General features: G+C 37.4%; 1 protein-coding gene across 3 annotated transcripts in view; it reads left to right on the forward strand.

Moving 5' to 3' along the window:
* The window catches only part of LOC122799947 (transcription factor COE1), a 1,219,541-nt gene that overhangs the window by 883,415 nt on the left and 323,168 nt on the right, over positions 1-12,958 (forward strand). For all 3 annotated transcript variants that reach the window (XM_044069358.1, XM_044069357.1, XM_044069359.1), the window contains exon 9: positions 10,063-10,193. In XM_044069358.1, the coding sequence (XP_043925293.1) occupies positions 10,063-10,193 (131 nt within the window). The remainder of the gene's footprint in view (positions 1-10,062; positions 10,194-12,958) is intronic.

Consider the following 12,958-nt stretch of genomic DNA (forward strand, 5'->3'; position numbering starts at 1 on the left):
GTCATGTGACTAAAATCATGCCTTTGTATTTCACAGGCAGACAAACGCATTAAGCATGTACTTACTTTATTTATTTATGTATATTTTATATTTGTTTACCGAGGTAGTGCACTGATCAAGATTGACCAATTTCAGGCTTGGCTCAGGTGAAACACAAAACATTTCACAAACAAACAAAACTACAGAAATGTAAGCAATAACAGAGCACTTCAGACTAATTAAATACAAAAAAACTGTGTATATACATTACATTGAACAAACTGTATACATATATATATATATATATATATATATATATATATATATATATATATATATATATATATATATATATATATATATATATATATATATATATATATATATATATATATATATAGAGTAGTATACACATTTACTTTGTATGAACAGGGAAAGAAAACAGCTCTCTCTCTCATGTACTGATGAGGTCAATTGCCTGAGAAAATAAAAAGTGTTTATAATTCTCTAGCTAATTCAACATGATTTTTTTTTTCATATGATTATAATGCAGCAAAATATGCATTTTTATGTAGTTGGTTAGGAACTTCATTGTGCACCTGAAATATTTGTAGACTAGTTCTTGGAAATTAGAAGCACTGAGTATCAGTGTATCAATTACAGTTACAGGCATTTTTTATCATAGAAAGTAAGATACAAGTAACACAAGTGTAATTCAAGGTTAGGCTTAAATACAGCATCTTCTTGACTAGATTGTGACAAAAAATATTCTTCGTTTTGATATTTCCTCAGCATTTCTTATTATAGATTATCAAGTTCCATTTTATGTCTAAGCGTTAAATACCATAAATATGAAATTCTGTCTCTTAGGTTCTGTGAAAGGCTAAAAAAAACAGAATGCAAAGGCAATCATATTGACTGAAGAAAACATGACTTACCATTCCTCCCATCTTCCCTATCTTAATAAAAAAGTTAGCAAATAAATGTTTCTTTTTTTCATTTTAGTCCCTTTCTTCCCACATTCCTTACCTTCTAGTTGACCACCTGCTGCTTTGTTGTAGTTGTGTCTAACTTATTAACCCTGTTATTCCATCCTCCTGGATGGAGCTACCTCGGCCAGAGGCAGGATGGAAAGGCGTAAACACGGACCAGAGCTTCTTGCAGCATTCTGTATGCTATCATGTACATGGGGGGATTTTTTGTGATGCCCGAAACTGATGCTGCTGCTGACATCACATGTGCAGAATTATAATGTCAGTCTGTCTTATGGTTATGGTAGACCTTAAAAATGCTTTCACATTATTTCACCCATTTTATTATAGTTCTGTCAGCAAAAGCCATTTTTTCTCATGTTGTTTATATGATAAAAATGCATAATATTTAGCAGCAGATCTGTCAGTCTGCTATGTATATTAAGAATAGCACTCAGTAAACTTAAAATGTCTTTAATTTTCTAATTTTTCATGCTGTTATTATTTTCTACCAATATATGACATTTTTTTCTGCAGTATGTTCACTATGGCATTATTTATTAACTGTTTTGTTATTTTTCTTCTTGTCTTTGCTTGACAACTGTTAGTGACTGCAGTGGCTGCCAGCTCCCACTTACTCATCTTTATGAAGCAAGAACATGATCATGGCATGGCAATCATCCAAGCAACTATGAGAGAGGTTTTCAATTAAGCCCTGCAGTTCCCTGTACATTATAAATGTTTGCCACTTGTTTCTATGAGAAATGTTATTCCCAATACCCCCTTGCATTCTAGACAGATACCTCCAATCCCTCCCTCTCTGCATGTACAGGCTTCATGAGGATTGTTGAGGATGTGCACATCCTGGGATGCAGGCACTCAGCTTTCTGACCTTTGAGAACGTCCTTTGCCTCATAATTCTTTTCCCTCTTAGCTGACTCTTCCATTGCCTGGGGTCACTACATGCATCAAGATACTATGTGTCAAATACAGGGCTTTATCTTTTATTCTACGCTGTTAACGTTCCCTGAAACATTATTTTTAAGACTGGTTCTTGCCCATTTTTTGTACTTTGGTTAAATTACTACTATGCTATGAAACTAACATAAAACATTTTATTAATATTATTTTACTACTAGATGTAATCACTACTATTTGGTTTTCAGTTGTAATCCAAAAATGACACATGGAGACGTAAACAAAGTGAGATGATTTTGTTTTTTGGTGAAAGCTTTATGTTTCCCCACATAAAACTACACGGACCCAAGGAACAAATTATAATGTTGCTTAGTCTTATACAAAATCATTTTGTACATTTTCTTCGAAAAGCAATACACAAAATTACTGTTTATTGTGAGAATTTCGAGACAGTCCCTTTAACTTTGCCTCATATCTGTTTTTGTCATGCTAAATCACAATTTAAAAGGGACTTTCTTCCACAGCTACAAAACGGTGTCTAAATTAGATTTTTTTAAAAAGATAGGAATCGTTTAGCTTCAGAAACTGCTACTCATTCATGGCTCCCTGTTGAAATGTTGACACTTATAATGCTAATTGCTGGCACGCAGAAAAAAAGAAAACAGAGGAAACATCTATCTTCTCTTCAAAACTTTAACTTGCATGGTGGAAAGCCCCTGCACCCCTGATGTGAAGGGCAAGCCCCAAACCATCTGAACTTATATGACCCTGAGATTGCCATACCTTGAGAAAAGAGAATATCCTGAGAAATGGCTATTTCAGTGGACTTACTATATGTAAGTCTGTTTTTTAGGCCATTTTGGCTCAGTATTATGGGACTTCCTAAAACAGGTGCCAACATTTCAAATGGTTGCTGTCATCAGTCTCTATTTGTGTCTTGTGCAAGTGGACTAGACTGTTTGGAAATGAACCTGATAAAACTTTTCCAGAATGATTCATTTTCAGTTTTAAAACAACCATTATAAATGAATCTCTGCCCATATAAATCTGCGTGGACATATCTAGAGGCTTAAACTGTGATGATGAAAAGATTGGTAGGCAAATAATTCCTATCAGACGAGGAGTCCTGTCCTCTTTCCGATACACCTGCATATAGAATTCAGTCTTCTGGTCAGTTCTTCTGCTACCCTCACATCCACAAATATTATTCACTGCAGTCTCTGCTCATCCTGACAGTATTTAGTTTAACTTTAGTTAATCTTATTTAACTTTATAACTCTGTTAATACTCATTTTCACTTTTTGTCAGTTTCTGTATTCTCATTTCCTGGTTCTCTTACCAAAGTACCTTTCTAGACAGGATGGCCAAGTATTCATTTGTTGTTGCTCTATCAACAACTCGAGGATCTTTTAGTTTTAACAAAATGAACTGTGTCTTTATTCATTGCCTCCATCACCTGTATTTTGGTAGCCCACAGATTCTAGAATATTAAATGAAATGTGTTACTTCATGGGGTAGTTGGAATTTCACAATCAGTTGTCATCTGGTGATTCCTTGAGCCCTTCTCTCAGTTTTGCCCCATCCGTAATCATTGACTTACTGGTAAATTCTGCCCTGTTGTGTCAGAATATTTCCATGTATCCTGGCCAAATCCCTCCTACTCAGAATAAAGGTTTCAGTACATCTTGTCTTGTATAGCTTAGTTAAAGCATCAAATGTATGAAACAAACTGGTTGAATACTCAAATTAATGAAGTAAAGACAAGCTTTGATTATTTTTCTTTTCTTTCGTGGGACAAGCCCTCCTGTACTTTAGCCACCAGTCCAGACTCATTCAACTGTGTAGAAAAGAAAAGTTAAATAAAAAAAACTATAGATGCACAGATGGAAGTTGCTCAGTAACAGTGATTGTTAAATTAAAACGTCATCCATTTTATACTCACCAAAGGTTGGCTAACTCAGTATAAGTCTCATAATGGCCCTCCCTTGCAAACATTTCAAAGAATGTGCCAGAGATCTGAGATGTCAACATAAAGGAAAGAAAAAAAACATCAGCATACTACTTGTACATATACACTGTCAGATGTATTTTATTGTTCCCTCTGGGGTGAGTCTCATCAGAGGTTTTCGAAGTTAAATATAAGTTCAGTAATATTTTATCTATAGATGACAGTTTATATACTGAGTGGTGTTATTATATAGCATACATGAAAATTGCATCCCTGCTCATTTGTACAATGATAAGAAACTCTTTACCTAGATTTTTTTCTGATAATAGAGCTTCATGAAACCATTCAAACTAAGTGGACAGATTTGCTACCTATAACAATCATTCAAAACGTTGTAAAGGTTGTGCTAAACAACTGAATGGAAACATGGTTATGTCTCATATTATTTTTAATGTTCTGTCCTTCACTTTCATGTCTTATTGTTTATTGTTCCCCATGGAGTCTTTTTCCATAGTTTCATTAAATGTACCATGAGTCCAGTTTAGCCCAACACCATAGCAAGCCTATGGTGCAATGTACCTCACTGAACTCTGTATATGGGTACGTATAAGTCCTTCCTTTCATCTTTTCACTATACTGGTCACACTCTGACCAACTACAAGAAGTCACAGAATTATGTTCAGCAATTATGTGGGACCTCTAAACACAGCATAGAGGAAATATGTGGTCAACTAATGACATATTTTGCCACCCAGATTGATGACCATAGCATTTTTAACAGTAAGGCATAACAGGTTGTTTATTACTGCATAGAATATACACTGGTGATGTGGGTCAGAAAACAAGGTGAAACTGTATGGAACTCTCACCTCTGTACTTAGTGGGGCTTGCAAAATGGCTCCTCTCTCTGTGCCCTATTGCCTCATTCTTTCTTTCCGTGGGGAAAAAGCAGGTGGTCCATTTGTTCCTGTACAGGGGATAGTATTAATCTATTTCTTTCTCTGGAAGGTGAGAGAAAAATATCAGGGATTAGGCCAGATGTTGGTCTTGTGCAGGTAAGTGATACATGTCACCTAACCCTTCACAGTTTGAGACAAGTTAGTTCTCAGTGGATGACACATGTATGCTCCTTCAGTTCTACCTTCCCAAGTCAGAGGCAGCTGCACAACGTCAACAGCAGAAGCCTATCAGACATTTTCATTAGCAAGACTCTACTTGCTGGTGAACATGGTTAATTTGGTGGCCTTGCTATCTCTCCTCTCAAGATGGGCAGCTGGCATTTGGTACTCATCCTCTCCTGTCATGTACATCAGGTGCCCCCACCAGTAATCAAGAATGGGTCACCTTGATTATAGTCATGATACCACAAGGCTTGGACATCCCCTAGGATGAATCCTCTTGCATATTAGTAAGCAAGCACTGACTGTATGAGTGGATAAACTGATGAACTAGAAGGAAAACTGAAAAAAAATCAATCCCATTAAAGTTTCTTGCTATTCTCCTCCTGGTTCTTCATCTTATCTACTCACACTCATTTTCAGTTATCACATTTTGAACATTAATTGACTGTCTTCAAGGCTGCTTATTGTTATTTTTATGGGTATATTAATATACAATATTGGAGTGTCTAATTACTGTTATTCAAGGACTCGGAATTACTTTTTTTCCTTCAACTGACCTAAAATAGTAATGTTGCTGACATGTGCCATTCAAGTCTCTTTAATCTGAATATCAATTTTATAATTAAAAAATAACACATAGCAAAGTATGCTTTATCATACTGTATCCTCGTGTCCAAAGGAACTGTACTTGCCTTCTTTTTGAATACTTGTGGCTTCATGACATCCTACGATAAAATCATCCTGGAGTGTATTATTGTCTGTAACAATCTGGAACTACAGTGGAGAAATAAAAATACAGAAGCATTTTATATTCAACTGTACAGAGAATTGGGAATACTGTCTCAGCAAAACATGATTCCCATTTTTAGATGATTTGTGTTCAGTTTGTAATGGCCTTTATAGTTATTATCATTCTTGCATCTTACCTACCGATTTTATTACGTTTTTGATGAATGCTGAAGATTTTTGAATGCCTGTCAAGTGTCGGATAAATATGCAGCAGTGTTTAAAAATTCAAATCACTGGCAACCTATTCCATAAATGTTCATAGGTTCATAGAGTAATACTAAGCTAACTGCCCTTGCGAGCCATTTTAAGCCTAGCCAATTATCCCTTGTGAGACTCAAGCGCTGCACCTTGTGTTTGTGAGGCAACCACCTTAACCATTAGGCCACCCTCCCAACCCATCTCTTTCTGCTTGTTTGGCCTTCTAATGACCCAAGTCCATTTCATCATGTGGATATTTAGCATCAGAGGTGGAATTAAAACTATTGGATCTTAAGGACATTAGTTTTAACTTGGGAATTAGGTCTTAGACCACAATGGCTTGTAAGATCTTGTCCTTATCTTGTTAGTTAAGTGGCACAGAAATGTAAATTTTTGTTACTCACAAACTGTTATCACTGCATGATGAATTGTTTTAAAGCATTTTAAATGCCTAGACATTACTGAAATATTTCATCATACTCTGGTGTTAGGCATACACATGCAACACAGCTATGTTTTAATAATAGTAGAATCTATCCATCGTCCATAGTTAGGATCTATCCATCCATCCATAATCCCTTTCCCCATTTTTGCAAATGGGGTCAGGGTGGCTAACCCTGCCATGGTGGTTCTTCCACACCACACACTGGAACGAACACTCATGACTAAGGTCAATACAGAGTGTCCAGTCCACCTACTACATGTCTTTGGAATGTGGGAGGAAGCCAATGCAAACAGAGGGAGGACACAGGGAGGACATGTGTAGACTCCACACAGAAGGCACCTCAGCCAAGAATCAAACCAGGGAACCTCTTGCTGTTAGGCAACAACACTATCAACATGACCAACATAAAAGTAGTCTAAGCTTCATGGCAGCAAAACTGGCAAATGGTAAAAATATCAACAGAAAAGTTTGGCAGTTTTTAGCAACATAATGGCTGGGATGTGTGATAAAGTATTTTGTGTCTGCACAGCAACTGCTGTTTGAGAGGTTCACTGCATGACACTGTTAGGAAATCATGCACCTGACATTGATTAAGAATTTTCCACGTCCACTGAATAGTCACTATGCACATTAATAGTAGGGCTGTATACTTTATTTGTACCAGTGTTACGTGTAACAGTCATCTTGAGTAATGTAACAATTATTATGTGTAGGAGGAACACAGAAAAAATACTACATGTACAAGAGCATGGAGTGACTGACAGAGAGGTGGTTATGTTGTTTAAGGTAATGACTATACATGTACAAGAGCATGGAATGACTGACAGAGAGGTGGTTATGTTGTTTAAGGTAATGACTATACATGTACAAGAGCATGGAGTGACTGACAGAGAGGTGGTTATGTTGTTTAAGGTAATGACTATACATGTACAAGAGCATGGAGTGACTGACAGAGAGGTGGTTATGTTGTTTAAGGTAATGACTATACATGTACAAGAGCATGGAGTGACTGACAGAGAGGTGGTTATGTTGTTTAAGGTAATGACTATACATGTACAAGAACATGGAGTGACTGACAGAGAGGTGGTTATGTTGTTTAAGGTAATGACTATACATGTACAAGAGCATGGAGTGACTGACAGAGAGGTGGTTATGTTGTTTAAGGTAATGACTATACGTGTACAAGAGCATGGAGTGACTGACAGAGAGGTGGTTATGTTGTTTAAGGTAATGACTATACATGTACAAGAGCATGGAGTGACTGACAGAGAGGTGGTTATGTTGTTTAAGGTAATGACTATACATGTACAAGAGCATGGAGTGACTGACAGAGAGGTGGTTATGTTGTTTAAGGTAATGACTATACATGTACAAGAGCATGGAGTGACTGACAGAGAGGTGGTTATGTTGTTTAAGGTAATGACTATACATGTACAAGAACATGGAGTGACTGACAGAGAGGTGGTTATGTTGTTTAAGGTAATGACTGAAAGTGAAGTGTATATGCAGGATGACAGAAGTAGGAGCAGAACGTGTAGGAAGAGAATAAAACAAATATGGAAAAGGAGACTGGACTTTCTGGGACATTAAGAAAGGTGGTTGGGGCACAGGAGATTTTTAAACTGACACATGATAGCAGGTGAGTAGTACCTATGACAGACCAAAGACTGCAAGTGCATCTACATAGCCATAACTATATAATAAATGTTTAATTTGTATGCATTTACTAGTCTTTTTACAAACAGAGACATATTTATATATGCCTACAGGTACACACAAACTCATTTAATGCATTATGATGAATAGAAGAACAATGCTTTAGAAATTTGTTTTATGCAGTTTTAATGTAATTTAAAGAAAATACTTGATAATACAGAAGAAAACTGTTTTCTGTATATATCTGTATGTCTATCTATCTATCTATATATATATATATATATATATATATATATATATATATATATGTTGTATAGATACACACACACACACACACACACACACACACACACACACACACACACACACACACACACACACACACACACACACACACACACACACACACACACACACACATTAACTCCTACACTAAGTATACACCATTGTGAGTGAGCAGACAACCGAAGCATAACTCACATTTTCTTCCTCCAAATTTTAGTTTTTCTACTGATTTTCTGGCAGCCTTAAATAGTGAGGTGGATTCATAAAGGTTACCACAAAGAGTAGACTACATGTAGACTTTGTGTAATCTTTCTGAGTGACTAGAAAGCACAAACAAGTAGTAGGGATGCTCTTGATTACTGATCATGCATATCTTTATTCCCTCCCTCTCTCTATTCATATTTACTTAATTAACCTGGCTGAATAACATTTGTCGATGTGTATAATGTTGACACAAATTGGGCGGCCACGGTGGTGCAGTGGTTAGCATTGTTGCCTCACAGCAAGAGGTTCACCGGTTCGATTCTCGGCTGGGGTGCCTTCTGTGCGGAGTCTGCATGTCCTCTCTGTGGTCATGTGGGTTTCCTACGGGTGCTCCGGTTTCCTCCCACATCCCAAAGACATGCTGCAGGTGGATTGGACACTCCAAATTGGCCCTAGGTGTGAGTGTGTGTGTGTGTGTGTGTGTGTGTGTGTGTGTGTGTGCACCTTCTGTGGAAGGTTGGATGCTGGGCTGGCAACTCGACACTGTAAAACTCCACTGCCAATCATGAGCGGACAGGTGATCCACTGTGGCGACCCCTAACCGGGAAAAGCTGAAAGAAGAAGATAATGTTGACACAAATTGATTGACAGTATATATGCCGACATGCTACTACACATGCGGCAAGCATTAATCTTTGTGCATGCAAAAATTTAAAGAAAATCCCACCAACATCCGCTGTTAATTATATATTCTAACTAAGAGATCGCACAATCCCGGGGAATGGGAATATACCTTTACCCGAGTATTGTTGATCTTGCACACCTGTCAAGCGTTGTTTAGTCAACCAATCATACATATATATATATATATATATATATATATATATATATATATATATATATATATATATATATATATATATATATATATATATATATATCGATATAGATATACATATATATGTGTAAATATATAAATATATATATATATATATATATATATATATATATATATATATATATATATGCGGTCGAGTGACATTTAAAGACATGCACGTAGGTGTGTGCGTGAATAGGTGTGCCTTCTTTGAAGGATGGGCATTGGGCTGGCAACTCGGCACCATAAAAATCTACTGCCAATCAAAGCCGAAAGACATTACTATATATATATATATATATATATATATATATATATATATATATATGTGTGTGTGTGTGTGTGTGTGTGTGTAGCTATTTATGAACTATGGCAACACCACAGATCTTAAGTCCAGACTTTACCCGTTGTATGCTGTACTTCCTTTATAATTTTTTCTGTCTATGTTTTGCAATTACAAACAGCACTAGAAGGCAATGAAAACAAATACCTCAATTATTAGTGAGTTTGTATTTTGTGTCACTCATACAGTTTGAGAATATATCCCAGAGTTGCGCAGGCCTGATAAGAATAACTGTTGTTTAATTATTAGATAAGCAAGGTGCATATACTAACAAGATGTTATTTGTTTCTTTTTTGTTTCTTTTTTATGTGTGTATTTTGAAAAGCAGCAACACCATGTATCAAAGCCATTAGCCCAAGTGAAGGATGGACCACAGGGGGCGCCACAGTCATCATCATTGGAGACAATTTCTTTGACGGTTTACAAGTCATATTTGGTACTATGCTGGTCTGGAGTGAGGTGAGTATGATATCTTGATATAGTCTATGTCTTAGTTTTCCGTAGCTATGACTAACACTAACAAAATATATCAGTCTTTTCTGCTTCAATGCATCATGTTCACAATCTGCTAACTAGTGGATCTAGTGTGTCTGTTTTAATTTTGAGTTAATTTCTGTTTTAATAACAAATGCAAAGGTCCTGAGGTGTGAAGTCACTGTTGTTTGTACAGTACAGAATGACTTTCATTATTTTTAGCTGGAAAATGAATTCCACAATACAGTTTCTTGACTGAACAGGCTAACTGAATTAAAAAAGAAAGCATTTTTTTCTGTAAATTTGTAATATTGTATATACTAAAGTTACATCAAAATGTAATGACTTTTTAAAAGTCTTGTATTCAGACCATGCTTTATATAACAGAAGACAGAAGATTAAAACCTAGTTTAGACAGACGTTGTGATTCATAAACAGGTTTCTCAATATGTAACACAAAACAGTGTAAGTAGAAGTCGTGTGCAGGGTGTGAGCAATCCAAAGACGCTGCTTCTTCAAAAGTATAACTGCAGAAACTGAACAAAATGCAGTACATGCAAATCACTGCATAATGACCTGTAAATGTGAAATTTCCTGCCAATGTGTTTTGTGCAACATGGAATATGCAGATGCAGGAAGCTAATGTGTCAGAGTGCTTCAGAGGTGTTTAAAATTATGATACTGCACACCCATGATCTCCCAGTCTGAATACTGTGATTTTCACAGTACATGGCGGGTGCTGTATTTGGCATAACAGAACCAGTAGCTAAGCAGTATATGTTGGTAGCTGTCATTGGAGCCAATGCTGTTCATTGTGGCTACCCATAACAAAGAAGATGACACACAGGCTGTGACTCACATATTAACACGTGACAGAGTAGTAGATAATCAGTCATGTCAAAGCTAACAGAGATGTACCACAGGACCTAGTTAAGCTGTGTCGTCTACAAGCAGATTCAAGGACCACATGTGGTAGGGTCTTTTCTTGTTGACACAAAGCTATGTATATCATTGACTGTTCTACCTACATTGATATTACAGCAACCTATGGGGGACAGTTAAGTATGTTCCGGGATTATGCCTTATGAATAACCAATTCCTCAACATCATGCTACAAGATGTGGAGGACCATATCTGATTCCCAAGGACATGATGGAAGAGAACCAGTACCTTGAATGCATTCTACGAGATTTCAAATTACTCCAAAGTCCTGGGTGCCATAGATGCACCCATTTTGATATTAAAGACCCATCTGGACCAGAGGTAGTGAGATACTTAAATAAGAAGAGTTACCACTCTCTGGACTGCCAGACAGTCTTTAATGAAGAGGAAATTATCTAAAATGTACTGTGTGCCACATAGGCAGTTCACATAATTCATAGATTTGGCACACATCCAGCTTATACCAATGAGTCCTGTATGGGGGCCTTCCAGCAGGGTCAATATTTTGGGAGGTACACTCCTGTCATAGATAGAATGGCCTATATATACAGGTAGCATGTGTACTTGCAGCATTGTACCTGTAATGATATACCATGTGTGTGTGTTGCAAGTAGTGCCAGAAACACCTTTGAGCTGTGGGTGATGAATCCTATTTGCAACCCACAGTTAATGGCAGAAATGTCACATGACACAGTTAAAATAAGGAGTACTGCGGAGACTGTCTTCAGGCTTCTGAAAGGTAGATGCCACTGTTTAGTATAATGTGGAGAAATGTAGTAAAATATTTGCATTGAGTGCCGTATTATGTAACATGGTCATGCATAAACAGGCAGCTCAGGTTCAGGTCACTGATGGTGTTTTTGCAACCTTCATGACTTCTGATGTAGGACACATTGTGTATTTCCATCTCATGTCAGGAGACTCCCATGGCCACTGATGCCATGCCTTGTGGAGCAAAGGAGATGGCAATCCTACTTTCCTATCTACCCCTTTTACTCCTCATTTTTATGTTGAACAGGTTAGTCACCTTGGTGTACACGTCCACCTCTTGGGTGTTGTGCTGTGCTATGCTGTCCTGTCTGTGGCTTTGTGCCACAAACTGGTGCTGCCTGCTGCAGCATACTTTGGTGTACATGTCCACATTGCTGTTCCTCTTGGATGCTCTGCTGAGCTATGCTGCCCTGACTGTGGTTTTGTGCCACAAACTGTTGCTGCCTGCTGCAGCATACCTTGTTGTACACATCCACATTGCTGTTCCTCTTGGATGTTGTGCTGTGCTATGCTGCCCTGCCTGTGGCTTTGTGTCAGAAACTGGTGCTGCCTACTGCAGCATACCTTGTTGCACACATCCACATTGCTGTTCCTCTTGGGTGTTGTGCTGTGCTATGCTGCCCTGCCTGTGGTTTTGTGCTACAAACTGGTGCTGCCTGCTGCAGCATTGTATGGAGACTTTTGTACTGTTTCAAGTACTAAGGGACAGCTTTGTTATGACGTCAAATGCATCACCTATGGGTGGTATGGTAGTGCTGCTCCTCTGGTATGCTGCTATAACACTGTACTATCTGTTATCTTTACCCATCTGCTTATTTATGTGCTCTTTCACTTGATGTGCCAGTGTTAGTTTTTGGTTGTTTCTTGCAATGACCACTGCTGCATTAACACTACACCAGTGTGCTGCACATTGCTTTGAAACCTAGCCATGTTAGCTTACAATAATTAGCAAAATCATACTTAAATTTTGCTATGACATGGTCAGTGCAAATGTTTGATGTACATAGCTGCACCGAACGTATAATAACATCATAAGA

Source organism: Protopterus annectens, chromosome 4.part0, assembly GCF_019279795.1.
Source record: "Protopterus annectens isolate FY-2018-M chromosome 4.part0, PAN1.0, whole genome shotgun sequence".
Classification (NCBI taxonomy): Eukaryota; Metazoa; Chordata; order Ceratodontiformes; family Protopteridae; genus Protopterus; species Protopterus annectens.